General features: G+C 41.9%; 1 protein-coding gene across 2 annotated transcripts in view; it reads right to left on the bottom strand.

Annotated features, from left to right (window-relative positions):
* Positions 1 to 257: 257 nt before the first annotated feature.
* slc2a11b (solute carrier family 2 member 11b) overlaps positions 258 to 27,250 on the bottom strand; it is a 48,899-nt gene continuing 21,906 nt past the window's right edge. For both annotated transcript variants that reach the window (XM_072587218.1, XM_072587217.1), the window contains exons 5-12: positions 23,009 to 23,138; positions 20,996 to 21,144; positions 19,512 to 19,699; positions 15,416 to 15,526; positions 12,199 to 12,300; positions 3,556 to 3,631; positions 1,199 to 1,326; positions 258 to 808 (exon numbers count right to left, since the gene is read on the bottom strand). In XM_072587218.1, coding sequence (XP_072443319.1) covers positions 608 to 808; positions 1,199 to 1,326; positions 3,556 to 3,631; positions 12,199 to 12,300; positions 15,416 to 15,526; positions 19,512 to 19,699; positions 20,996 to 21,144; positions 23,009 to 23,138 — 1,085 coding nt within the window. In that variant the 3' untranslated portion in view covers positions 258 to 607. The remainder of the gene's footprint in view (positions 809 to 1,198; positions 1,327 to 3,555; positions 3,632 to 12,198; positions 12,301 to 15,415; positions 15,527 to 19,511; positions 19,700 to 20,995; positions 21,145 to 23,008; positions 23,139 to 27,250) is intronic.

Raw genomic sequence — 27,250 nt, 5'->3', positions numbered from 1 at the left:
CCCCCACGTCCCCACAACAATTGACAGCACTTCCATGGTCATTAGATTCTTAATTCCAGATTTATTTTTAAAGAATTCAAGTGTCACCATCTTGCCATGGTGCGATTCAAACCCAGAGCATTAAGTAATTTTCTGGATTAATTGTCTAATGATAATAACACCAAGCCATCAGCTTCCCTGTAAGCACGCTGTTGTGCAAACCAGATACCAGGATTAGATTTTTGATTAACTTTTATTTTATCTGTTCATTACAGCATGTTTAGACAGGAGTTCTGGGTAGAGTTGTTTTAAGTTCTATTAAGACTATAGCAAGTTTAATAACGTTCAGACATTTTTTACCAACTCACCTCCACTTCAGTTTTAAATCATTTAGTAATCAGCATTTGATGAAGTGCTGAAAATCTGTGCTGACTGTAATTGCAGTAAAAATTCAAATCAAAATCTGGTCCACAAAACTGCTCAGCTCAGTTCCCCAGGAGGTGGTAGGGTGGGTTAAATTCTCTTAAAATGAAGTATCATCAATTCCTCTCTTCTGCAGTTAGGCTGACTGATTTCACCAGGACAATGGTGCGTTTCCATGGTGTCCAGCTGGTTTTTTGGATGCCAATTAAACTTTTGGGGAACGTGACAGCATCATGGCTCCGTTGGGACTCTCTGTATCTTTGTTCTTGAAATTCCGAGCTCGAAATTCCATCTCAATGTCCAGAAAGGACTTGTTTTTAGTTTCGGGTAAGGTGATGTATATGAACAGTGTCCCCAGGAGGCACTCAGCCAGGAAGATGAGGAAGCAAAACTGCTGCAGACCCTCCTGCCAAGCAAACCCACACAACAGTGAGCAGACGTGTCAAATAAAGTTAACCTATTCAAGGAACACAGGGGAAGGGTGAGAGAATCCTGCCCAGCTATTCAACCTACTTGTGTCCACCTCTTCCATTACAACTCCCTCTCCATCCCCTCATGATCCCCAATCAATCCCTCACACAACTCCAGCTGGGACCCTCTGTTCCAATTATCCCCACCATTCCAAATGTACTCACCCACTGCCCCATCCTGCCACACTTCACCCCTCACCACCTCCACCCCACCACCACCCCCCTCCCCAGCCCCCAACAACCATCTCCCGCTATTGTGGGAAGTCTAATTGGTTTCTGTGGCAGAACAGTTTATTGGGTTTCCCAAACTTACTGAAGGTACTTACCACAATAATAGGGAACACGATACTGATAAGGAAGAAGCTGATCCAGTTCACACAGTTGCTGATCATGTACGCTGCAGGACGTGTGGACTGTGTGAACAGCTCCCCTGTCACGGTGTTGGTCACACCCCCTGGATCAAACATCATTACAAGAATTAAAATTATTCCACACTAAATGGATTATGCAGAGTGACTGCAGTGGTTGGGGGCAACTATCATTAGTCCATGGATAATCCCTGTTTAGGTAAGGAGCATTGACGTGTGAACTCTCTGTCAGTCTACTGCTGTCTACAGTGAGAATGTCCACCTTGGACAAGGTAGAGACTTGGTGTTGCTCATTCATGGGAGACTTGGGGGAAACATTTCTCCATCATTTTTTTGTGCTGCGTTGATGCAGCTTGGGAACCAGGCAGTACACATAAAATCTGGGTTAACACCATCAACTTCCTGGATCAGGGTACAATTGTAAATCTTGTTCCAACCATCAACAAGGAGTCTGTGAGAGTCCCAATCACCTCTGATTTATATTCTAATATTGTGTGTGTATATATTCAGCTTTATTATTTGATAAACATGTCCAACAATGACCCTACTCAAGACTTCTTGGGCCCTTCTAACTTTATCTTTGGTAACTTTCACAACTCAAACTTTGGCATGGGATTCTAGGTCGGGTATGTCTGCTGCATGACCCATGGAGAGCCTTATTTCCATCCTCCCTAATCTAACAGCACTGTCGTTACATCGTAGAAAGCTCCACCCTCCCCAACATACACATACACCCTGTCTGTGTGCTTGGCCTGGTAAATGAGAACTGTGACTTCACTTGATCTTCCTCCAACCATTGTAGCAGCAATTCTACCAATGGCGCTGCTAAGCTGAGAGTCCTCAGGACGTACAGCCTAAATGCCTAGCATTACATGGTACTGAAAGGTAGCACCAGATTATTCTTGTGTATGATGGGTGGAGGTTTCTTTGAACACTATTGTTCACCACCAACAGGATGCTGCTGTTGCTCATAATTGGCTAGCACCGACTACCCAACCAGCCTGTGCTGGCAAAACTCAAAACAGTGACGGATATTTGACAATTCCACGATCAAACACCATCTACTAAATAATCTAGAGTGTGTTGGGAATTTCACTGACAACCAATTTAAGATTGTCAGTCAGGCTCGCAATGTGGAATGCTTGTGCTTATGAAATCACAGAGTCCTGTTATTTGTAAACAAAAAGAATGCTGTGACTGTCTCCTTCAAAACAGGAAACAGTCATTTTCTGGTTCAATTCCCAGGGAAATGCATCAACTAATTATATTCATTTTGGCTAGTTTAAATTTCAACCCAGATGGCAGTTAACTGTAAGTTATCATCTAACTGGTGCAGCACCAGAGATTATTGTAGGACAGTGGCAATATCCCTATCTCTGGGATAGAAGGTCCGGATTTGAGTCACATCTGCTCCATTGGTGCATCCACATTTCCAAGTAAGTTGATTTAAAAGTAATTTTAACTGCCACATTCTCCATGACAATACCCTCTACCAGATTTCATTTGCCAATCAATCAGCATGCTCTTTTCTTACAGTATGAAATGTTGTTAGAATTTTACTCTAGAATTCTAGCAAATGTCCTGATTAGTATAAGATGAAAAGCTTCAGCAAAATGGGTCTACATTCAGCAAAACTCAAGTAAAATTTAAAGATGATTTTAGAGTTATTTGGAGATACAGTGATGTAGTATAATGTCTGAAAGGGATAATGCTGATGGGCACATTAGCACTGCTCAACATGATGATATCATCTGCAGCTCAAGTGGGAAATCAGCTTTGGATCTTGAAGGATCCAGACTTAACATCAAAGCCTTCCTCGGTCCTAGTAACAACCATCTATGGACTATGTACAGCCATTGTAGCAAGGTAAATTGTAGATAGTTGCTATTGTGCAATAAACTACAACTTGTTAATATAAGAGCCTTTCCTCATTAGACTGTCAGCTGGCTTTCCTCCTTCCACACGAGACTAAGTCTAGATCCTGTTGATCTCTACTGGGAAACAGGTTATAATCCTGTTGTAAACGTGTGGTTGCAAACCTACCAGATGCCCTTACACCATGAGCTGTGATGAGGAACCCTCACACAAAAGGCTCTCTACAAACAACCAGGGGTCTCAAAAAGATTGCAGCATGCCCAAACACGGTCCAGTACAAGGCAACAAGTGCTTCTTTTAAGTGCCAGATATGAAAGGTGAGTGGGTTCAGAATAAGAAATTGCTGACTTTGCTGCCTTGGAGTCAAAAAGTGTAATTAGAATTGTGGAACTCTGTTTGTGAACCTTTGTTGACTTGCTCTTCATTGTGAATATACCCACCTGGTCCCAGGCCAAAGCTTAGGATAAATGCAAACAAACAGGTCATTGTCAGGTAGGACATCCAGAAATAGGAAATCTGAAAACAAACACAAAACATCAAGGTTCACTTCAGCATTTTCAATTATTTAAAACGGAGCGATTATGGGGATGACCTTTTGCATGTACCAATGATACAACTGCAATCTGTACTACAGGTCCCTATATGGAAGTGGGGCAGAGAGTGTTGGGATGGGATATTGTCAGGGCTTTGTGAGGGGTACCACCCATCTTGTCTGTATTGACAAAAGGAAAAAAACCCAAAGAACTGCAGATGCTGAAAATCAGAAACAAAAACAGAAATTGTTGGAGACATTGATTGTCAGCATCTGTGGGAGGGAGAGAGACAGCAAAGTTAACATTTTGGGTCCAATGATCCTTCTTCAGAACTGATTGTAGCTGGGAAAAGGTTGGCATGTCTGCTGAAGGGGGTGATGGGGGATGAGTAAACGATGGAGCCCAGGGAAGGAGAGAGAGAGAGAGAGAGTGAACAACAGTCAGATAGACAAAGGGAAGGTTAAAGGTCAGCCTGGGTGAATCAATAGCTGATAATAGTGACCCCTTGGGGCTGATAATGGGATGGTTGTGGTAATCAGTTCTGAAGAAGCATCACTGGACAATAAATGTTAACTTGGCAAAAGGAGGGACACTGGGAATGTGACACTTGAGGATTCTAGCCATTCTCTGTTACTGTACAGTAAATTACAAAGGGATATGGCTGCATGAAAGCAGAAGAGAGTAAGGAGAAAAATTCAAATTCAAAAAGCAAAGGAGGCATAATGCAGCAATAATGTGCAAAGTGCAATTTTTCTGATTACATTTAGAAGGCCAGGCTGAGAGACTTTTACAGTTGCTGTTAATTGTTTGATGAATGCTTGCCGAACTCTACATAAGCCACTAGAAATCCATGGTCAAAGAGTAAACTCTTCGACAGTAAAGCATCTTGAGAAACCAGATGCTTCACAATATTTTATCACCCATTCTAATGTATGTGTAAATCATTGAAAACAAATACTTACATTTCAATGAGAGATCATAGAGATCTCTATGAGAGTTAAGTAAATGAACTTTACACAGTATTCTTTCAGAGCTTGTGCTACTGCAAAATTTTAGCGTTTCATTCAAGGGACCAACTGGCTTTGCTACTCGCACAAATTTTGTCATCTTCACTCTTCATTAATAGTTTTACATTTGCTTAGAATGAAAGAGATCTATAGCAAAAAGAAAGGCCCTTTGACCCATTGAGTCTGTGTTGGTTAAAAACAGCCACTGAACTATTCTAAACCAATTTTCCATCATTTGGCCCACAGTCTTGTATGTCTTGGCATCCCATGTCCACAACTAAATATTTCTAGCATGTTATAAGGGTTTCTGCCTCCACTACCGTTACAGGCAGGGAGTTCCAGATTTCCACCACCCTCTGGCTAAAACATTTTTCTCCTCACATCTCCTCTAAACCTCTGCCTCTCACCATAAATCTATGCCCCCAGCTCACTGATTACTCCACCAAGGGGAAAAGTTCCTTCCTGTCTACCCCATGTGTGCCACTCATAATTTTATACACCTCTGCCATGTTTCCTCTCAGTCTCCTCCATTCCAAGCATTACAACCCCAATCTATCTTTATAACTGAAAAGTCTCCAGTCCAAATAACTTCCTGATATATCTCAGAATCACATAAGCCTTACAGTGTGGAAAGAGGCCATTTGGCCCAATGGGTCCAACCAATCTTCCAAACAGCATCCCCAACGCTCTGACCCTGCATTTTCCACGGCTAACCCACCTACCCTGCACATCCCTCAGGGCAATATAGCATGGCCAATACACCTAACCAGCCCTTCATTGGTCTGTAGAAAAAAACCAGAGCACCTGGAGGAAACCCACACAAACTCTCCAACAGTCACCTAAGGCTGGAATCAAACCCAGGTCCCTGGTGCTGTGAGGCAGCTGTGCTAACCACTGAGCCACCATGCCAGCCTCTGGAAACTCTCCAATGCAATCACATTCTTCTATAATGTGGATTCCAGAACTGCGCAGAATATTTTAGCTGTGTTCTGACCCTGGAGATTTATCTACTTTTAAGCCGACCAGATCACTCAGAACCTCTTCTCTGTCTATGCTAATTTCTTTAATTCTATCATAGTGCTTCTCCCTGATTTCTATACCCACCTTGTTCGCTAACAAGAGAGACAAAGTATTTATTTAGAACTGTACCTACATTCTCTGGCTCCAAATACAAATTACCAGAATAGTCCTTAAATGGTCTCTGCTCCCAATCCACTCTGATTAAATCATATCTGATTTTATTAAAATTGGCATTCTCCCAGTTTGATTTCCAGCCCCTTGGTGTGCTTTTCCACAACAAAGTTGAATCTAACAGAGTTATGATCACTGTTTACAAAATGCTCCCCTTTTGATTCTTCGGCCACTTGCCCAGCTTTGTTACTTAACTCCAAGACTACTGCCTCTCTTAGAGGGCATTCTACATGTTGGCTTCAGAAGGTTTCCTGGATATAATTCAAGACTTCCACTTCCTTTAACACTTTCACAAAATGACTACCCCAATTAATGTAAGGGAGGTTGAAATCCCTCAGCATCACTACTCTATTATTGTCACACTTCTCTGAAATTTGTCTACAAATCTGCACTTCTATTTCTCTGAGTCTCTGGTACAGCACATGGTGGTTTAGATCAGAGTGGTGCTGGAAACGCACAGCAGGTCAGGCAGGGCTTTTGCCCAAAACGTCGATTCTCCTGCTCCTCGGATGCTGCCTTCCTCACTTTTGCCTGATGTACAGTATACTCCCAGCAATATGATTGCTTCTTTTTTGTTTTCTAAATTCTACCTATATCATTATGTGAGGAGCCTGTGTCATCCCTCCTTACCACTGTAATTGATCGATACTGTGACATCCCCTCATCTTTTACCTCCTTCCTAATCCCTCTTGAAGACCTTACACCCCAGAATATTGAGCTGCCAGTCCTGCCCTCTCTCAACCCTGTCTCAGTGACTTCAATTACATCATCCCATGTTTAATTTGTGCCCTCAAATGCCCTAACTACTTTGTCAGACTGTTAGCATTAACATAAACACCATCCAACCTTACCAAACTCTCTTGTACCTTGAATGACCGATAATTGTTTCTTTTAATTTATTACTTCATGGGATGCAGGCATAGCTGGCTAGGCCAGCATTCATTACCCATCCCTAATTGGCCAGACAGTTGTTAAGACCCACAGTCATTGCTGTGGGTCTAGAGTCACATGTAAGCCAGACCAGGTAAGGATGGCAGTTTCCTTCCCTCAAGGACATTAGTGAACCAGATGGTTTTTTTTCCCCTGACAATTAACAATGGATTCATGATCATCAACAGACTGTTAATTCCAGATTTTTATTATGATGTGGAGGTGCTGTGTTGCACTGCAAAGGACAAAGTCAGAAGTCAAACAACACCAGGTTATAGTCATGACAGGTTTATTTGAAATCACAAGTTTTCAGAGTGCTGGAGACTTCACCTGACGAAGGAGCAGTGCTCAGAAAGCTTGTGATTTCAAATAAACCTAGTGTCATGTAACTTCAGCTTTTTATTGAATTCAAATTCCATCATCAATCATCGTGAGATTAAAACCCTGAACTTCAGAATACCAGTAGGCCATTGTCTCCTCTATGTTTTATGTTTTTACACATAGAAGAAAACATATGCAACATTTGGTGCTCCCTGCCCTTCACCTTCAGTGTTCTTGAAGGCTGTCAAAGCAATTCACAATTAATGAGTTACTTTGGAAGTCCAATCAACATTATGATGGATCTTAGAACTTTGACCATATCAAAGATGCTATAATCTAGAAGCAAGTTCCTTTTGTTATGGGGACAAAATCAGTAGCCAGTTGGCACACAAGGCAGCTTGCAAACAACAACTCAGTGAATAAGCATTTGTACTGCTCGGGTGGTCTTGGTTTGGGGAGAAAGATTGGCTGAGACACCCGGACAACTCTCCTGCTCCTCTCTGAAGAGTGCAAAGGGATTTTTTTTCTCTCCACTTGCATAAGCGGAATCTCAGTTTAATGGCTTATCCAAACAGCTATTTTCGACTGCTTGTGCCATTTCTCTAGGAGTTCTCCTGATCTCACACCAAGGTTACAGCAGGAATCAGAAAACTCCTGTGGAAATTCAGAATTGACCTCTTTGGGAGAAGTGGGAACATGGGATACATGGAACACCATCATCTTCAAGTTCCACTCCAAGCCACTCATCTTCCTGACTTGGAAATATATTGCCGTTCCTTCACTGGGTCAAGATCCTAGAATTCCCTCCCTAATGGCATCGTGGGTCAACCTACAGAATGTGACTGCAGTATTCAAGGCAGCAGCTCAGCACCACCTTCTCAAGGCAACTTCTCAAGGGTGGCACGATGGTACAGTGGTTAGCACTGCTGCCTCACAGCACCAGGGTCCCAGGTTCGATTCCAGCCTTGGGAGACTGTCTGTTTGGAGTTTGCACATTCTCCTCATGTCTGTGAGGGTTTCCTCCCACAGTCCCACTGTGCAGGTCAGGTGACTTGGCCATGTTAAATTGCCCATAGTATTAGGTACATTAGTCAGAGGGAAATGGGTCTGGGTGGGTTACTCTTCGGACGGTTGGTGTGGACTGGTTGGGCCAAAGGGCCTGTTTCCACACTGTAGGGAATCTAATCTAAACTAGGGATGGGCAATAAATGCTGGCATGGCCAGAGATGCCCACATTCCAAAATTACATTTTTAAAAGTGTTAAATAAATAATTGTGGCTCTCTGAGACAAACCAGCTCAATTTAACACCATTCTGCCATAAACTCAAGAGGGCTTTTGAAGCCAACACATAGAAAGTATTTGACCTCATTTTGTAGAACAAAGCTGGGCAAGAGGTAGAAGAGGGAGAGTGTTTCAGAGACCGTGGCAGTGACACTAAGATTTGAGGTAGTCATGGAAAAGGACAAAGATGGAGCAAATATAAAAGTTCTGAATTGTGGACAGGCCAATTTTAACATGCTGAGACAGAATCTGGCCAAAATGGGCTGGGACAGTTGCTTGTTGTAAGATCTTCACTGGGAGCTTTTCAAAGAGGAAACAGGGTCATCAAAGATGATGCAGGGGCACCCTTTAAAGGTGAATAGTGGGACTAACAATTCCAGAGAGCCCTGCACGTCAAAGAACAATGAGGCTTGGATAAGGACAAAATGGGACGCTTATGATAAATATCAAGGACTCAAGACACCAGAAACCCAACAGGCAGATCAAGGGAGTTACTTAAAAAATAAATTAGTAAAACAAAGAAGGGGGCATGAATAAACACTGGTGGGTAAAATAAAGGAAAAACCAAAAGGCATTTTATCAGAATATTAGGTGCAAGAAGATAACCAGGGAAAGATTAGAGACCATTAGGGATGTAAGTAGGAAATAATGGGTGAGTAAGAACACATACAATGAGGATGTCAATGAGTACTTTAATCTGTATTCACTACAGTGAAGAGCGGTATAGATAGACAAATGGGGCAAGAAGACTGTGATATCTGATCACATTACAACTTACAGGGAGAAGCTGTTACTGGTTTTTGCAAGCTTAAATTTGGGTAAGTCCCTGGGCCAAATGAGACATATCCTAGGGGGCTGGATGGGACTTTAATTAGGTCACAGCTGGAGTACTGTATGCAGTCCTGGTCAATATACTATAAGAAGGATGTGATTGGACAAGACAGCGAGCAGAAGAGATTCACCAGGATATTGCTTTGGCTGGAGCAATTCTACTATGAAGACAGACTAGATAGGCTGGTGTTGTTTTCCTTAGAACAGAGAAGGTTGAAGTGGGGACCTGACTAGGATGTAGAAATCTCAGATATGATTTGGAGGTGCCAGTGTTGGACAGGGGTGTACCAAGTTAAAAATCACACAACACCAGGTCATATTCCAACAGTTTTATTTGGAAGCACTAGCTTTTGGAGCACTGCTCCTTCATCAGGTGGTTGCAGAGTATAAGATTGTAGGACATGGAATTTATAGCAAAGAGTTTACAATGTGATGTAACTGAAATTATATATTGAAAAAGACCTGGATTGTTTGTTAAGTCTCTCATCTTTTAGAATGATCATATTGGTTTCAGTTCTTTCATATGCAAATCCCAGAACTTTCTTAAAGTTACATTCTCAAGTGAACTTTAACAATAGGTGCCATGTTGGTTCAGATAATGCATTGAAGATGTGAGGTGCCCTGAGGCTGTCTGTGCCCCAATGTTTAGACTGAATCTAATCTAAAAAAGGGATTTACAGAATCTTACATGGATTCATGCAGTTTTTGAGCAAAATAAAATGTAATTCTGCAAGCACAAATTTACCCCACAAAGTTGTGTGTGTGTTTGTGTGCTCACATGTGGGGGGGGGGGGGGGGGGGCGGGGCGTTGGGGGGGTATGAGTGTCTGTGAGAGAGTGTGAGTGTAAAGGAGTATAAGTCTGTGAGAAGGTACGTGTGTGAGTGTGGGAGTATATGTGTGAGTGTATGAGAGAGAGCTTGTGTATGAGAGAGGGTCTGTGTGAGTGTATGGGTTTGTAGGAGTGTGTGTGTGAGCGTGTGTCTGTATGTGTGTGTCACGCAGTCAGGTCACCTGTAATGTGATATGAACCCAAGGTCCTGGTTGAGGCCATCCCCATAGTTACCAAATTTAGCTATCAGCCTCTGCTCAGCCACTTTGTATTGTTGCCTGTACTGGGTTGGGGGATGGGGGCGTGGGTGGGCGAAATTGGAAGGGATTCGGGGCGCAGATGGGGGGGGGGGGTTGGAATCAAAGGGGTGCGATGTTGAGTGGGGTTGGGAGTGTGGATGGGGTTGCGGGGGCGGCATTGGATGGGGTTGAGGGGTTGGGGATGCGGGTGGACAGGGTTCAGGGCAAGCACACGGGGTGCTGCTAGCTAGTATCCTGATTGGGGAGCGGACTTAGCAAGCACTTGCAGTGTTAATCCCATTAAACTGATTGGGGTGGTGAGTTGGGGGAAGGCTTCAGCAATGCTGCAGGTCCCTTACACACAAAGGTGTGCCTGTTTGGAAACAAACCCTGAGACAGAGAGAGGGAGCTAGGCTGGCAGAGTGAGGAAACAGGAAATTTCAGAAAACTCCAAGCCCCAGAGGAAAGGCATTGAATCAATTAACCGAATAATCAATTATCAGAATGAAATAGTGCCCACCCGTCTCATTTGGATAATCGAGGTTCCTCTGTGGTGTATTTTGGTTTATTTTTCTGTGTTTTAAGATGGCACTGGAATTGGCAACACTATATAACACCTCTCCACTGCATTTTGTAACAAATACATGTGACAATAAATCAATCAATCAATCAACTTTTAGAGGGGATTTAAGGAAGGCATTTTTTCATTCATTGGTTCTCACTGTCTCAAGGAGTAGAAACAGGGACCATTTCAAAACTTGAGTAGTGATTAGATGGTCACTTGAAATGCCATCACTTTCAAGGCTAGGGGTCAAATGCTGGCAAGTGGGACTAGAGTAGTTAGGTGGTTAAAAAATAGCGTGGATGAATGAGCTGAAACGCCTGTGTGGTAATACTTTTTGACTCTAACTGGGAATGGTATCAATTTGACTAGCTTTTGAAAGCTCCCCTCCAATTTTCAAATGACCAGAAGTGTCGGCAACTCTAGTTCCAGTGAGCCAACAATTTTTGCCGAACAGGCCACTGCATAGATTTAACCGATTAATGATGCTATTTCTAAAAATGTACTCAGTCATTCTTGGAATTTGAGCAATGGTGGCAATATCAGCATTTGTTGCTTATCTCCAATTGACCTTCTTGATTTGCTGCAGTCCACGGGCATAGCATCACCCCCAGTGCTGTTGGAGAGGGAACTCCAGGATTTTGACAGAGTGACAGTGTAAGCATAACAATATAGCTCCATGTCACAATGATGTGCCACTTGCAGGTCAGTATAGATGTTCCCATGCATCTGCTGTCCTTGCCTGAATAGCAGAAATCATGAGTTTGGAATGTATTTTTGAAGGAATCTTGGTGAGTTAATACAGTGCATCTTGTGGATGGTATACGCTGTTGCTGCTGAGGTTGAGTGGAGGAGGTGGGGAGGTTGAATGTAGTGGATATAGTGCCAGTCAAGTGGAATCACTGGATGGTGTCAAGCTTCTCGAGTGTTGTTGGAGCTACACCCATCCAGGCAAATGGGAAGTATTCCATCACACTCCTAATTTGTACCTTGTAGATGGTGGACAGACTTTGGGGAGTCAGGTACTGAGTTACTTGCAGAGAGTTCTTCCTTCATACCAGCCATTAGCACTAACGCATTTTCATTTCCAAAACTAATCATTTTTTCATTATAACATCAAAGGGGCAAAAATTCAACTATGCCACAGACACAAAAAGACTCTACAGTTGTGGTCATTGTCCATCTATTGGCTTTAACAGACAGAAAGTCGCAGGCTTCTATTCCTCTCAGCGATGCAGAGCAGAATTTGTATCCCCAAATTTTGAACTTACATCTACTTGAATAGTTAAATGCCACTCTGCCTTGTCTCCTTGACATTAGTTCAAGCTGGTAAGTGACAACATATGAAACATCTTACCTGATAGGTCAGTGTAACAGTCATCGCAGCACACCACAAAGCCATGAGTGAGTATCCACCGAGAATGAGCACTCGCCTTCCAAGACGTTCAATTAGAAGACTCTAGGAAGTAATGACATCATTAACACAGTCTCAGACATTACAAGAGGAAGAATTACACAAAGTTATACTGCTTCATGTAATGACCAATAATCTCCAGTGGAAAAACAAATCAAACCGAATTATGTAATAGAATGAAGCAATCTGCATGACTATCTCTGATGTTAAAGGAACTTCTGTGGCTCTTAATAACAGCACTTTCAGCCAACGAACATAACTCACTTCTTCGAGTTCATTGTCAGTTCTAGAATAGCAAGCCTTTGTGATGTCTAAAATTTGATGCACATTTCAATGTCAGGTTGGATGGATAGTGTCCTGCACTCGTTCAAGGGAAATTTAGGGTCCTCATGTCATGTGTATATTAATGGTGCTGGTAACTTGTGCTGATAAGGAAATGTCCTTGTTGAGCTAAAGTTCTGCGATTTGCATTCCTGACTAATTGAGATGTGGGCTGACAGAGACTGGGGTGTACAATTGCTGGGAAAAGATGACTGAGGCTGGATTTTTGAAAACACGCCAGGGTCCGGATCAGAAGTGAGCGGGGTCACAATTTGGCTCAAATGGCTGTTGTGCTGGTTCTCCAACACAGTCCTGATCCCCAGCCATTTTTAAAGGGGTTCATTTCAGGTGGTCATGAGCGAATGACATGTAGCCAGTTGAGGTTAGTTCAGTTGCCATGCCAACAGTGATATCTAATCAGCAATATGGGCAGGCCATGTTGATCTGGGACATTGTGTGGGCTCAGGCAGGAATTGGGGATGAAAGGAAGATCTTGATAGTTTAGGGGAGGGACCCACATTTCTGACCCCCCCACCCCAGGGTCAATATTGGGGCACAGTTGCAACTCTGGGTCTCCTGAATCTTGGACAGGTAGCTTCCTGTCTTATCCCTCAGCCTGAGCATTGGATGAGCTACCCATGCCCTCCAGCCACGGGAGCCCTCTCACACCATTTCTGAAGGGGCAGTGAGCTTACTCCTTGGCTGAAGCATTGAAAATTGAACCCATGCTGTTGGTGTCACTCTGTCCAGCCAACTGAGCTGACCTCTGCCTTTACACAACAACATACTGTACTGAACCAAATTAGTTTGTTCGGTACATGTTAACTGAATGATATCTTTTTAAATCATATTTTAGAGTAAAGGGATTTAAAATGGACATCCTGTTGTCCAGCATCTTAAATTAGAGGGAGTTGGGAATATTACACGATGAAATAATATTACATGATGAAACCCGATAACCAACATTACCAGGTCAGTCAGTAGCACCGTTAAACAGGAGCTCCACTCGCTCTATTCCAATACCCATTCCCCACTTCACTTTGGTCATATCTCAATCCTATTTATGTGTTGACATGGTTTCTGCTTCAGTGACTCTAGCTATTCAAACAGTGTGTCAACCAGCTCAATCTTTTCCCAAAATCTGTTAAGTTTAACCTTGGTTGCAGATATTCCTTTGGTGTGAACCCCTTAAAATCACTAGGAGCTGGGCCTCACAACATCATAAGTCTCAAACATTTTAGACTGGGCTCATTTAAACCCAGGTTCCACGATGAAGCAGATTGTACATATTATTGCCGTACTAATTGTCCAGGCTGTCATAACCTGTGAGTCAGTAAGATGTAGCTCTGTCTTGGACCCTAATATTTTCACTCTGCAAATTAGGCCACCCACTATGTGTTAATTTGGTGAGATCTATCCAACAAGAGGGACTGGATCCACTCTGTCTTCCAATAGATTTACTCACAATGTGCAGCTCAGCACAGGTATACACTATCACTTTCCCCTTCCACAGATCAGCACTACCAGATGAAAACTAGCTCTTAGATTTTAAAGAAAAACAACCTCCATGGCAGGTGGCAATTCACCCAGGCTTTATAAGCCAGAGCTAGGGACACTACCAACTGTTCCACAAGACCCTAATATTTGGGACTCTCTGCTATAGGAAAAATGTTGCTAAATTTGAAAGGGTGCAGAAAAGATTTACAAGGATGTTGCCAGCACTGGAGGGTTTGAGCTATAGGGGGAGGCTGCATAGGCTGGGGCTGTTTTCCCTGGAGCGTCGGAGGCTGACGGGGGACATTATAGAGGTTTATAAAATCATGAGGAACACAGATAGGGTGAATAACCAAAGTCTTTTTCCCAAGATAGGGGAATCTAAAACCACAGGGCATAGGTTTAGGGTGAGAGGGGAAAGATATAAAAGGGACCTCAGGGGCAACTTTTTCACACAGAGGGTGGTGCGTGTATGGAATGAGCTGCCAGAGGAAGCGGTGGAGGCTGGTACAATTACAGCATTTAAAAGGCATTGGAATGTGTACATGAATAGAAAGGGCTTAGAGAGATAAAGGCCAAATGGGACTAGATTAATTTAAGATATTTGGTTGGCATGGACAAGTTGGACTGAAGGGTCTATTTCCATGACCTGATCTTTCACCAGCTTTAACTCATTTGTACATATGGCCCACCTCTGGGGCAGCTAGGATTTGAACCCAGCTGTTCTGTCAGGAGCACCAACACGGCATCACTAGACTCTCGTCTAACAAGTCCTATAATCCATTGTAATCAGTCTGTTCAAACATCAGCCTGTAGCACACCTCTGGTGGGACTTGAACCCAGACCGCTTGGCCCTAGGCTAAGACACTGCCACTGAACCACATGCAGCCTTTCAATGCACTCCACCCTTTCTCCAACTGGTAATAAGCTGCTCCAAATCACAAGGGCACAGTCTCAACTGACACACCATTTGCAAACACGGGCACTTTGAGCACATCCACCTACTTTTAAGAAGGAAATTCAAAAGCAGCTGTTTAATTGTTTGGTCAATTTTATACAGGCACCTCTTTATTTATTTTGGAGCCCACCAACTGGAAACCATAGGGAGATGCATGCAGCATTGTACCTGGTGGGATCAAATCTGAACACTGGGCACAAGCTTTGAAATATTCTCACTGAGAATACGGTTTTGAGCTATGGTTCCCATTGACTATATGTTAGTGGGATCTGTGCTCTCAGATTTAAATGAGGGATTTGGAGGTGAGACAAACCATGAAAACAGTCCCATTGGTTTCTGCTTGACCAGTTGTCATTTGATGGGTTTGCAACTGTTTCTTCCACTTACACAGCATAGGGCAGCGAGGCACTCGCATGCCCCAGTGCCCATAGTAACGTACGGGATATACGCTTCAGTAATTCCAGCTTGAATAAAGATATAGGTGGCATAGAAGTAGATCTGAAACAGAAAATGATCTCATTTATGTTGCAAGTACAAAAGCAACATCACAGAACACAGACACATCATTATCTGATTGGTAACTGGTTGATAAAAGGTTCAGATGAATGTTTCTTCCCATCTGGGGCTCATTCAATTATTTGGTCAGATTTTGTACTGGTACCAAGAATGCTGGCCAGCTTGTGGTTAGTTATTATAACTCACGGAACAGCTCACTGAGGCTTCTTCAACAGTGCCTTCCAAAAGTGAAACCTTTACCACCCAGGAAACACAAGGGCGATAGATGCATGGGAATATTGCCAGCTTTGAGTTCCCCGCCCCAGGCCACACACTATCCTGACTTGGAAGTATTTCACTGTTCATTCACTGTTGCTGGCTTCGTAACATGTGGACTGGTTCATGAAGGCAGCTCACTACCACTTTCTCAAGGGCAATTAAATGGCACCAATAAGTACTGACTCAGCCAGTGACACCCACATCATTTACACAGTGAACTCAACAGTTATCAATCTATACAGAGAATGGCCTATTTTCTCATGTGTACTGCATGAATTTGAACATAAAGGGCTTGACATCATTTTAAAGATGATGTTTAAACCTCATTTTCATTTCTTCCCTCTATTCCACTCAGGTAAATGTGATTACAAACTGCCCAAAAATCAATTCAATTTTAATTTTGTTTGTCGTTGATTCCAAATTTGTGCCAATTGCTTGGGAGTTGGCAAATATCTGGACAGTGGGAATCCTCCTCTCCAGGCTAGGTGGATTACATGGGGTTATGGGATAGGGTTGGTGAACTGGGTCTGGGTTGGTGAACAGGAACAGAGAGCACACTGTTCCACAACCCACTACCCTGTGTTCAGGATCGATGAAACATTCTCAATTGTCCCAGTTATACACTTCCTTCATCGTAAATAACTAATATTTCGAATCTAAACTGTTACTTCTTATGAACTATCAGAAATTTGCCACAAATTGCTAACTTGCCTGCATTAGGCAAATGCGATCACAAACTCCCCAAAAATCAATGCAATTTTTACTTTGTTTGTCGTTAACTGCTAAACTAAGCTACTTGATATCCTAAATCAAGGGCTAATTATTTCTTTGAATAATTTCCTTCTGGAAATTATTAACTTGCTTTAATTCAAATCAATGAAGCAAGGCTAGAACCTTAAGGCAAAAAGAGACCATTAAAATAGGAAATGAAAATGTGCACATATTCGATAGTCTCTGGGTTTCAGTGATGTTAACGAAGGAGAACTCTAGGAAGGATTTCCCAGAGTGCATGCATGTGTGGTATATGTGAGCGTATGTGTGTACATGAGAGAGATTATTTCCACTGCCTCACTGCACTTGCACCAGGGAAATGGCCCATTGTATCAGACACAGCAAATACTACAGTGAAGATAAAGAAACCCAGGTAACAGAGTTAGTCACTCCTTAAGCCAGCACACTCTACCATAACTCCAGCAACCTGAAAATCTGGAGGGACATTGTGAAAAGTGAGGTAACCAGCTGAGCTCTTTACAGTTTGCTCCATATCAGTGGCTAAGTGACAGTAGTCAAAATCTGTGTGAGAGAAACAGGGCTAACATTTCAGGTCAATGATCTTTCATGTGAATGTGAAACATGAACAAGCTCTTGTTTCTCTTTCTGTGAACTCTGCCTGACTCATGAGCTAGATATTACATGCTCCCCTCACTGAGTGCATTCTTGACCAAGGACAGGATGTGGGCATCGTTGGCTGGGGCAGCATTTATTAACAATTCATTGATGCCCTAAGAAAATGGTAGCAAGCTGCCTTCTTGAACTGCCTGTTTTTTTGTAGGTAGACACACAATTTCCTTAGGGAGGGAATTCCAAGATTTCGACCTAACAACAGTAAAGGGATGGCAATATATTTCCAAGTCAGAATGGTGAGTAGCTTGGAGGGGAAGTTGAAGGTGGCGATGCATCTGCTGCCCTTATCCTTCTAGGTGAAAGTGGCTGTGGATTTGGAAGGTGCTGTCGGAGGATCTTTGGTGAATTTCTGCAATACATCTTGTAGATAGCACACACTGCTGAGACTGAGCGTTAGTGGTAGAGGGAGTGAATGTTTGTGAGTTTGGTGCTAATCGAGTGGGCTGCTTCATCCTGGATGGTGTCAAGATTCTCATGTGTTCTTGGAGTTGCACCCATCCAGACAAGTGGGGAGTATTCCATCACATGACTGACCTGTGCCTTGGCGATGGTGGACAGGCTTTGGGGAGTCAGGAGATGAGTTTCTGGTTACAATATTCTCAGCGTCTGGGCTGTTTTTGTCACCACAGTACTTATTTGGCTCATTACACTTCTGGTCATCAGAACCTCTAGGATGCTGATAGTGGTGGATTCAGTGATGGTAGCACCATTGAATTTCAAGAGATGTTTAGAGATGGTTATTGCCTGACATTTGTGCGGTGTGAATGTCACTTGCCACTTGTCAGCCCAAGCCTGGATATTGCCCAGATCTTGTTGCAGTACAGCATGAACTGCTTCGGCAGCTGAGGAGTTGTGAATGGTGCTGAACATTTTGCGATCGTTGGTAAACGTCCCCACTGTGACTTTATGATGGAGGGAAGGTCATTGATGAAGCAGCTACAGATGGTTGAGCCTAGGACACTGCCCTGAAGAATTGCTCCAGACAATCCTGGAGCTGAGATGACTGTCCTTCAAGAAACACAATCACCTTCCCATGTGCCAAGTATGACTCCAACCATATGGTATAACATAATAAACATGAAACGTAAATATAGTTCTTAACATAGTGATTAATGATATAGACTTATTCTTAAAAGTCAAGTGCCTATTAAATTGAGCAGCAGTGTGATAATGAAAGTATGTCAAAGAATAAAGTATTGTTCTGCTTTGACTAGTATTGACGTGGGTTGTGGCTTAGAAGGAGTTAAACAGCAGCTTGTTTGGGAACCAAGACACATTCTAAGTTTGAAACTGAAGTTATCCAATCAGAAACAGAAGGCCTCATGGAGTTTGGAGAGGGACCAAAGACTGAGTGTTGATCCTGTGCCCTAAATTAAACCAGAAGCAAGTGAAGTCATAATCCTGTAAAATAACTGCCCTGCTATCTTCAGTATTACTTTACAAATGAAGTAAAGTTTGCTGAATTACTGCATCAAACTGTTTCCTTTGCCCAAATAGCTCAAGTCTCAAATAAAAAAAATTGGAATTGGAGTTTAATTTGTAACCATTTTTTAAAAAAAAACTTATACTGATGTCCTGAGTCATATGTTCAAACACCCAATGTATAAAAATAACATGCAGAGAGCCTGCAACACTTTCCCAAAATTTATGCCAATTCCCTTGAGCATATTCATTACAAATTCTGAGGAAGGGTTACTGGACCCGAAACATTAAGTCTGATATCTCTCCTCAGATGCTGCCAGATCTGTTGAGCTTTTCCAGCAATTTCTGTTTTTGTTCCTGATTTCTAGCATCTGCAGTTCTTTCGGTTTTTATTTGTTATAAGTACGAATTGTGTACATGAATAAACTTGTTCATGTTGGTTGTACAATGAATGATCTCAATATAAACCTCAACATAAATGGATGAATCCCAGCCAGAACTTCTGTCCACAAAGCCTCCAATCAACATGTATCTAGTTAAAGATAAATGTAATTGTTTGGAAAGAATGTAACACCATCAGCACATTTTTCGAGTTCTACTTTGTTATTTGCAATGAAGCAACGACTGAAGATCTCTCAAACTTAACTTAAAACATTGCCATTTATCCACAAAGACCTTAAATGACTGGTGCTCAAAGGTTTCATTTTAACATTTGTAAGATGACGGGGTAAATTGCTCTGTGATAATCTGATTCTCATACTCTCAGAAACAACCACAAGAGAGTCCTGGAGAAACCCAGCAGGTCTGGCAATATTGGTGGAGAGGGACAGACAGAGTGAATATTTTGAGTTCAATATGACTCTTCCTCAGCGCAGATACTCACAGCATTGATCCCACTGAATTGTTGAGCCATATTCATCAGGACGGTGGTGATCAACTGCCATCGAGTCGAGCGATCAGAGAGAAGTTCACATGGTCGCTTTGACTGCTGCACACGTACCACTGCACATTCCTTCTCCAAACCCACCAATTCACTCAAGTACGAATTTGTATTGTGGAATTTCTTGAGAGCTGGGGCAGAAAAAGACTCAATTTTCACTTCACTTCCTAGACGAAGCATCATTCTGCTAAAATTGGCTGTGCACTCAGTTCTCCAAATTTCACAAATGACCTGATTGACCAGTGTTCACAATATAGTTCAGCACTGCCTTGCTCATGAATGAAAAATCTTGCACTGAAATAGCACATGTCCTAACTTCAGAATCATGTTCAAACCACTTGACAGCCAATCTGTACTTTTGAAATTCAGTAACTGGGTGAATTTAGGAAATAATATCCCACATATAGCAATGTTATGGTGACTGGATGACTGGTTGAGGAAAAACGTTAGAGAGAATCCCCTGCTCTTCTTTGAAGCAGTGGGATGGGAATTTGCATCTCACCTGAGAGCTGCCCCAGCTCTCAAGAATGGGGTGCCTCATGGAGGCACAATTATACCCATTAAAACTCTGGATTTTGACACTAGATATTTTATCGACTGGGAGAAAGTGAGCACTGCAGATGCTGACGAAGAGCTTAAGCTCGAAATGTCGACTCTCCTGCTCTTTGGATAATGGCTGATCTGCTCTGCTTTTCCTGCCATTGCAAAACTCCTTCAGTCCTGCACTGAAATGTCAGTCTGCATCCTGTGCACAGCTCTCTAGAGTAGAACTTGAACCCTCAATCTTCAATACAGAGGGGAGAGTGCTATCAGTAAACTAAGGGTGACATGTAATGAACATTTATTAATCAAATATGGTTAAACTGTCAGGGATATTTCTCAAATTGTGTTGCATTCTGAAGTTGGATTGCAGACTTTATAATGCTTAAAGTGTTCAATGGAGCTGAAATACATTTGGTAATATTAAACCTTTGGACTGTTACTGAATTATTTGAAAGAAAGTAGTGCAACAATGAATGGAGCTCCACGGTGCTGAATTGTATAGATTGTGTTTCGACCATGATGAGTGATGAAGGGCTGTGTCAAGCGCAGATGCACTATACTAAAGGAGGTTAAGATGGAATGCAGTTGGATTTGTACTGTGCGAAAAGCCAGTTACAGTCAATTAGCATTGTATTGAAGATTAGGCATCAGCTTCCATTTGTAGTGCATCTTTAAATGTTGTTAAAATGTGCTTCACAGACTATCTCGTTTAGAGCAGGAGATTGGTCAGAATCCAGTGAGAGCTGGAATGTACTGGAGGAGGTTAGATTAAGCAAAATAGAACTGTACCATATGAAGTTCTATTGTTTAGTGTAAAATTAGTCTATGTTGTTAAAAAGTGGGATGACCATTTAAAGAATATCTTAAACAAGAACAGTACTTACCAAGGGTGGCTTTCATTTCCTCTCCTTTATCAATGTAAAGGTATCTGGGACTCTCAGGGAACCATGGTAACAGTAATAGCTGAAGTACAGCAGGAATACAGCTGGAGCAGAGGAGGATTGACCACTGTCCCTCTCCTCCAAGCAACTCCCTAGCATGAGCACCAAAAACAAAGGCAGTGAAAGTACATGGCGCCTCATTCATTATTTCAAACTTATTCAGTTACTTAGGGTCAAATTGCTTTATTAATTACAGATTTGAAGAGGCTTAAATGGGGTGCCTCATGGAGGCACAATTATACCCATTAAAACTCTGGATTTTGACACTAGATATTTTATCGACTGGGAGAAAGTGAGCACTGCAGATGCTGACGAAGAGCTTAAGCTCGAAATGTCGACTCTCCTGCTCTTTGGATAATGGCTGATCTGCTCTGCTTTTCCTGCATTGCACTTTTCGACTTCATATTTTATCCCTCACATTTAAAACTTAATTTCCTGAGGATTAACTATCAATAACCATTAATTGGCACATTTCCCATGGCAACACTTCTATCAGAGTGTACTTGCTAACTAATTAGCTTTTCCCTCTCATGCAGTACAAATGTTGCTGTTCTTGTGAATTGAACTGAAGGATGAAAAGCTTTGATAAAATGTGGTCTTTGTTCAGCAATATTCAAGTATGGTCCTGCCAAATGGGCCATTTAAACTATATTCAGCATGGAATGGTTAATAAATTACAGTAATCACAAACTATACTGTTCTATTATATTCTCTATTATATATTCTCTATTATAGCTATACTATTCAATAAATTGGGAAGAGATTGAAGGATGGCATCAGAAGGAGGAGGTCATTTAGCCCCAGCCCTCACCCTTCAGTGAAGTAATGGTTGATCCATAATGTATCACCGTACACCCACTGCCTTTGTATAACTTATAATAGCTTATGACTAAAATCTACTGATCTCACAGTTTTAAGTATAACAATTGGTGAAGCATCAAACCTTGTTTGCAGAGAGGAGTTCCAAACCATATGCTTCCTAATTTCATTTCTGAAAGCTCTGGTTCCAATTTTTACACAATGTCTCCTAGCTCTATACCCTTCATTGCAGCAAAATAGTTGATTTCTAGCTACACCATCAGTTCTGCTTTATTTCTTGAAAACCTCGATCAAGTCACCACTTGGCATTCTAAATTCAAAGGGAGTTTCTCATATTTTAACACTCAGCACCCAGGTAACATTCTAGTTAATGTTGCATTCCCTCCAAGGTGCTCGTAACTGCTCCCAGTAACTCTAGGTGTGGTCTAATTAGAACTTCATATTGTGAGGCACGGCTTCTACACTCGTGTATTGTAAGTGTTCTGGATATAAGGGCCAGCATTTCTTTGATCCCTCTAGTTTCTGTACTAACAGCCACTGCAATAAGGAAATCTTCACCTTTTTACAATCTGCAACATAGTCCTTACTCACCCAGCATTTAGGTGAACACATAAGGCAGTTCAGCACAGGAACCCACTACTCTGCACACCGACTAATGGAAGGTATCACATTTTGCTAAGCTGAGCACCCACCTTTGAAAAGCTGCTGATTATTCAATCGACTGTGGCTAAGGCTTGAAGTCTGTAGGCTATTTACTTTAATAAAGCAGGCAAATGAAGTTACATTCTAAAACATTAAAGTATTCCCTCAATACATAAAATAATAAAGACATAAGTCATCCTTTTCTTTCTTGTAAATGTTAAGAGAAGCTCACTTCATATTTTGATACATGTTACAAGTCCTGCATTACTAAGCTTCCCTCGTCCTTAGGACAATCAGGTTCAGAGATTGCTCTTTCATGCTACATTGTGTAATATGTTGTATTAGCAGCATTAAGTGGGATTCTACAGTAACAGGATAATTTGGTAATTGTGCACAATCCAATGCAGACAACTGTATTATACTAAAGGGCACAGCTCTCAATTTTCTACTCATTGAAACTTGTGGCAATAAACTTTAGATGCTCATTTGCCTTACCTCTGCCCGATTATCTGTCCAGTTAGAATCCCTACAGTAATGAACACTGATGTCCCCATACATATTGCCCCTCTCACGGCTTTGGGTGCAATCTCTCCTAAATACATGGGCTGCACACACAGACTAACTCCTGCAAGAAGAGTTTAATGAAAAAAACCAATTAGAATCTGATTGTCCACTGTGCTTTTATTTTACACATTGCCCTGTAGAAAACATTCTTCCCAATCTGTATGTCCAGGGGAGAGATTCAGTGACATGGTTGGCAGTGTCAATAAAGAAAATTCACAGCTGCGGAAGAATTCTTCACTTCTCAAATGTCTGATCTTAGTCACACTGACAGAAACAGGTTCCACAAAGAGGTTACTATTGTAGTACAAGTGCAGCACTTGGCTCCTTGAACCTGCTCCACTATTCAGTGAGTTCGCGACTGATTGGATTATTCCACATTGTTACCTATCTTTCACCTCCTTGCATTCCAAGAATCTATCTACCTCTACCTTAAGAACATGAAAGCCTCTGCTTTCACTGCTGTTTTCGGTACAGAGTTTGAAAGACTCTCAGCCTTCTGTGGGAAAAGAAATTCTCCTTATCTGTCTTATATGGATGACCATCCCCAGTTCTTGATTCTCCATAAGATGAAACATACTCTCCACATCCACCTGTCAAAACCCCTCAGCATCCTTGGTCTAGTTTAATCAACTCAGCCTTTACTCTAAACTCCAGTAGATACTAGCCTAGCCTGTCCAATCTTTCTTCATAAGAAACCCATTCCCAGTATTAGTCTGGTAAATCTTCTGAGCTACTTCCAATGTATTAACATCCTTCCTTAAGTAAGGTAACCAACCACCTCACACACTTCACTGGATGCGGTCTCACCAGTACTTTGTACAATTCATGCATTCTCTATTTAAATTCCCTTAGTAATTAACATTAATTAACTACTTGCTGGACCTGTTTATTAACCTTTTCCAGTTCATGCACGAGGACACCCAGACTCCACAGAGGTGGAGCTCTATAATTTCTCACCATTTGGACAACATGATTTTCTTTTATCCTTTTTGCTAAAATGGACACTTTCCTATTTCCTTCATTATATTCCATTTGGCAAATCTTTTCCTCCTCTTTTAACCCAGCAATATCACTTTGCAGCTTCCTTATGTTCTTTTTGCAACTTACTTTTCTACCTATCCTCGTGTCATCAACAAATGTAGCAACCCTTCATACACAGTATTATATAGCAAGCTGAGGTCCCAGCACTGACCTCTGCAGCATACTACATCTTGCCTACCAGAAAATTACCCATTTATGACTTCTTCTTAAAGAAATTGTCTATGTGTGCTGTCTATCGTAGGCGATGGGTGAGATAATAAATGGATATTTCACTTTAGTATTTACTATGGAGAAAGACATGAAAGCTAGAGAAATTGGGAATTAAATAGTGATGTCCTGAAAAGAGTACACATTACAGAAGAAGGGGTGCTGGATGTATTAAAACAACATAGAAGGTCGATAAACCCCAGGAGCTGATAAAGCTACATAGAGGCATTGAGTCATACAGCATGAAAACCGACCCTTTGGTCCAACTTGTCTGCGCTGACCGGGTATTTTAAACTGATCTAGTCCCACTTGCCAGCATTTGGTCCATATCTCTCCCTATAGCTCAAACTCTCCAACCGCAGGATTGCATCCCAGGACTTTGCATCATTCACAGCCATGTGTGAGGTACCAAAAGACTGGAGGGTGGCTAATGTGGTGCCATTATTTAAGAAAGGCTGCAAGGAAAAGCCGGGGAACTACAGATCAATGAGTCTGATGTCAGTGGTGGATAGGTTGTTGGAGGGAATTCTGAGAGATAGGATTTACGTGCATTTAGAAAGACAAGGACTGATTAGGGATAGTCAGCATGGCTTTCTGTGTGGGAGATTGTGTCTCACAAAATTGATTGAGTTTTTTGAAGAGATTACCATGAAAATAGATGAAGGCAGAGTGGGACATATTGTGGACTGTAGCAAGACATTGAAAAGGGCCTGCATAGTAGACTGGTTAGTAAGGTTAGGTCACCTGGGATCCAGGAAGAGTTAGCCAGTTGTATACAAAATTGACTTGAGGGTAGAAGATAGAGGGTGGTAGTTTATTATACTGGAGGTCTGTGACCAGCAAGTGCTACAAGGATTTGTGCTGGGTCTACTGTTGTTCATCATTTATATCAATAACTTGGATGTGAATATAGGAGGTATGGTTAGTAAGTTTGAGGATGACACCAAAATTGATGGTGATAGTGGACTGTGAAAAAGGTTATCTAAGAGTACAACGAGATCTTGTTCAGATGGACCAAATGGCAGATGAACTTTAATTTAGATAAATGTGAGGTGTTGCATTTGGGTAAGGCAAATCAGAGCAGGACCTACACAGTTAATGGTAGGGCCTTGGGAAGTGTTGTTGAAGAGGCACCTAAGAATGCAAGTTCATAACTCCTTGAAACTGGTATCGCATGTAGATAGGTTGGTGAAGGCCGTGCTTGGTGTGTTTGCCTTCATCGGTCAGAACATTGAGTTGGGGTATCATGTTGCAACTGCACAAGACATTGGTAAAGCCACCTTTAGAACACTGTATACAATGCTGGTTGCCCTGCTATTGGAAGGATGTTGTTAAATTAGAAAGGGTACAGAAAATATTTAGAAGGGTGTTGTCAGGACTGGAGAGCTTGACTTTAGGGAGAGGCTGAATAGGCTGGGACTTTTTTTCCTGAAGCTTCAGAGGCTCAGAGGTGACCTTATTGAGGTTTATAAAATAATGAGTATCATGGATAAGGTGAATAGTCAAGGTCTTTTGACCAGGGTAGGGGAGTTCAAACTAGAGGGAATATGTTGAAGGTGAGACAGAAAAGATTTAAAGGGGATCTGAGGGGCAGTTCTCTCGCACAGCGGGAATGAACTGCCAAAGGAACTGGTGGAGACAGGTACAATTGCAACATTTAAAAGGCATCTGGATGGGTACATGAATAGGAATGTTTTAGAAGGATATGGGACAAATTTTCACAAATGGGATTAAGTTCAGTTTAGGATGTCTAGTTAGCATTGATGAGTTGGACTGAGGGGTCTGTTTGCGCTGTATGACTCTACTGCAATCAAAGTAAGGATTTCTTGAGGAGCAAGTGGTAACTTATATACTAAAAGACCACCTGCTTTAATCAATAATAACTTTAGTCAATTAGAAGCATTAACCAAGTAGTAAACCTTAAGCATGTGAAACATGTGAATTAGCTAAAAGCAGATAGTTTTGTACTTTGCAACAAGATTTCTAACACAACCAACAGTCTAAAGCTGCAAAGGGCTCCCCAACTGCCATAGGCAGCAGGATTTTTCAATACCTCTCAAGATTACAGAATTGTTACAGTGCAGAAAGCTGTTCAATCCCTCTTGCCTGCACCAGCTCTCTGACGAAGCACTATGATTTAATGGCATTCACCTGCCTTTTCACCATAGTCCGAAATATTGCTTTTATTTAATTAATCATCTGAAGCTCTCTTGAATATCTTAATTCTGCCTCCATCCCAATTCCAGGCAGTCCATTCCAAACATTAACTACTCACTGAGTGTCAAGTTTTTCTCATATCACATTTGCAAATTCCCTTATACCAGTGCCCTCTTGATTGTTTTATGAAAAGGACTGTTTTCTCCCTATCCACTCTGTTCATTCCCATCATGATTTTGAAACCTCTACCAAATCTCCTCTTAGCCTTCTCCTCTCCAAGGACAATAATCCCAGCTTCTCCAATCTGTCCTCATAACTGGAAGCTTCTCATCACAGTCATTGTCATAAATGCCTTTGGCATTTTCTCTAATGCATTCGCTTCGTTCCTATATGTGATGCCCAGGCTGAGACTGAACAAGTTCAGAATAACTGCTTTCTCCTATATTCTATGCTCTTTATTGATAAAGTCTAAGATGTCGTATAATGTACCAACTGCTCACTCTACCTGTCCTGCCACCTTACAAACATATACTTCCAGGTCTATCTGCTTCTGCAGAGCCTTTCAGGATAACACCTTTCATTTTAGACTGTATTGCTGTGTTCTTTTATCAAAACATCACCTCACTCTTCTCTGCTAGTTCTCTCTCCATTCCAACTTGTCTATGTCCTTTTGTGGTTTTACAGTTTACAACACTTCCAAGTTTCACATTCACAAACTTGGAGATGGACCTGTGTGACAGGAGCTCGATCATTAATATACATTAGGGC

The sequence above is a fragment of the Chiloscyllium punctatum genome, chromosome 17 (assembly GCF_047496795.1).
Source record: "Chiloscyllium punctatum isolate Juve2018m chromosome 17, sChiPun1.3, whole genome shotgun sequence".
Taxonomy (NCBI): domain Eukaryota; kingdom Metazoa; phylum Chordata; class Chondrichthyes; order Orectolobiformes; family Hemiscylliidae; genus Chiloscyllium; species Chiloscyllium punctatum.
Note: the sequence above shows the minus strand (reverse complement) of the source record. Positions and strands in the feature narration are given on the sequence as shown.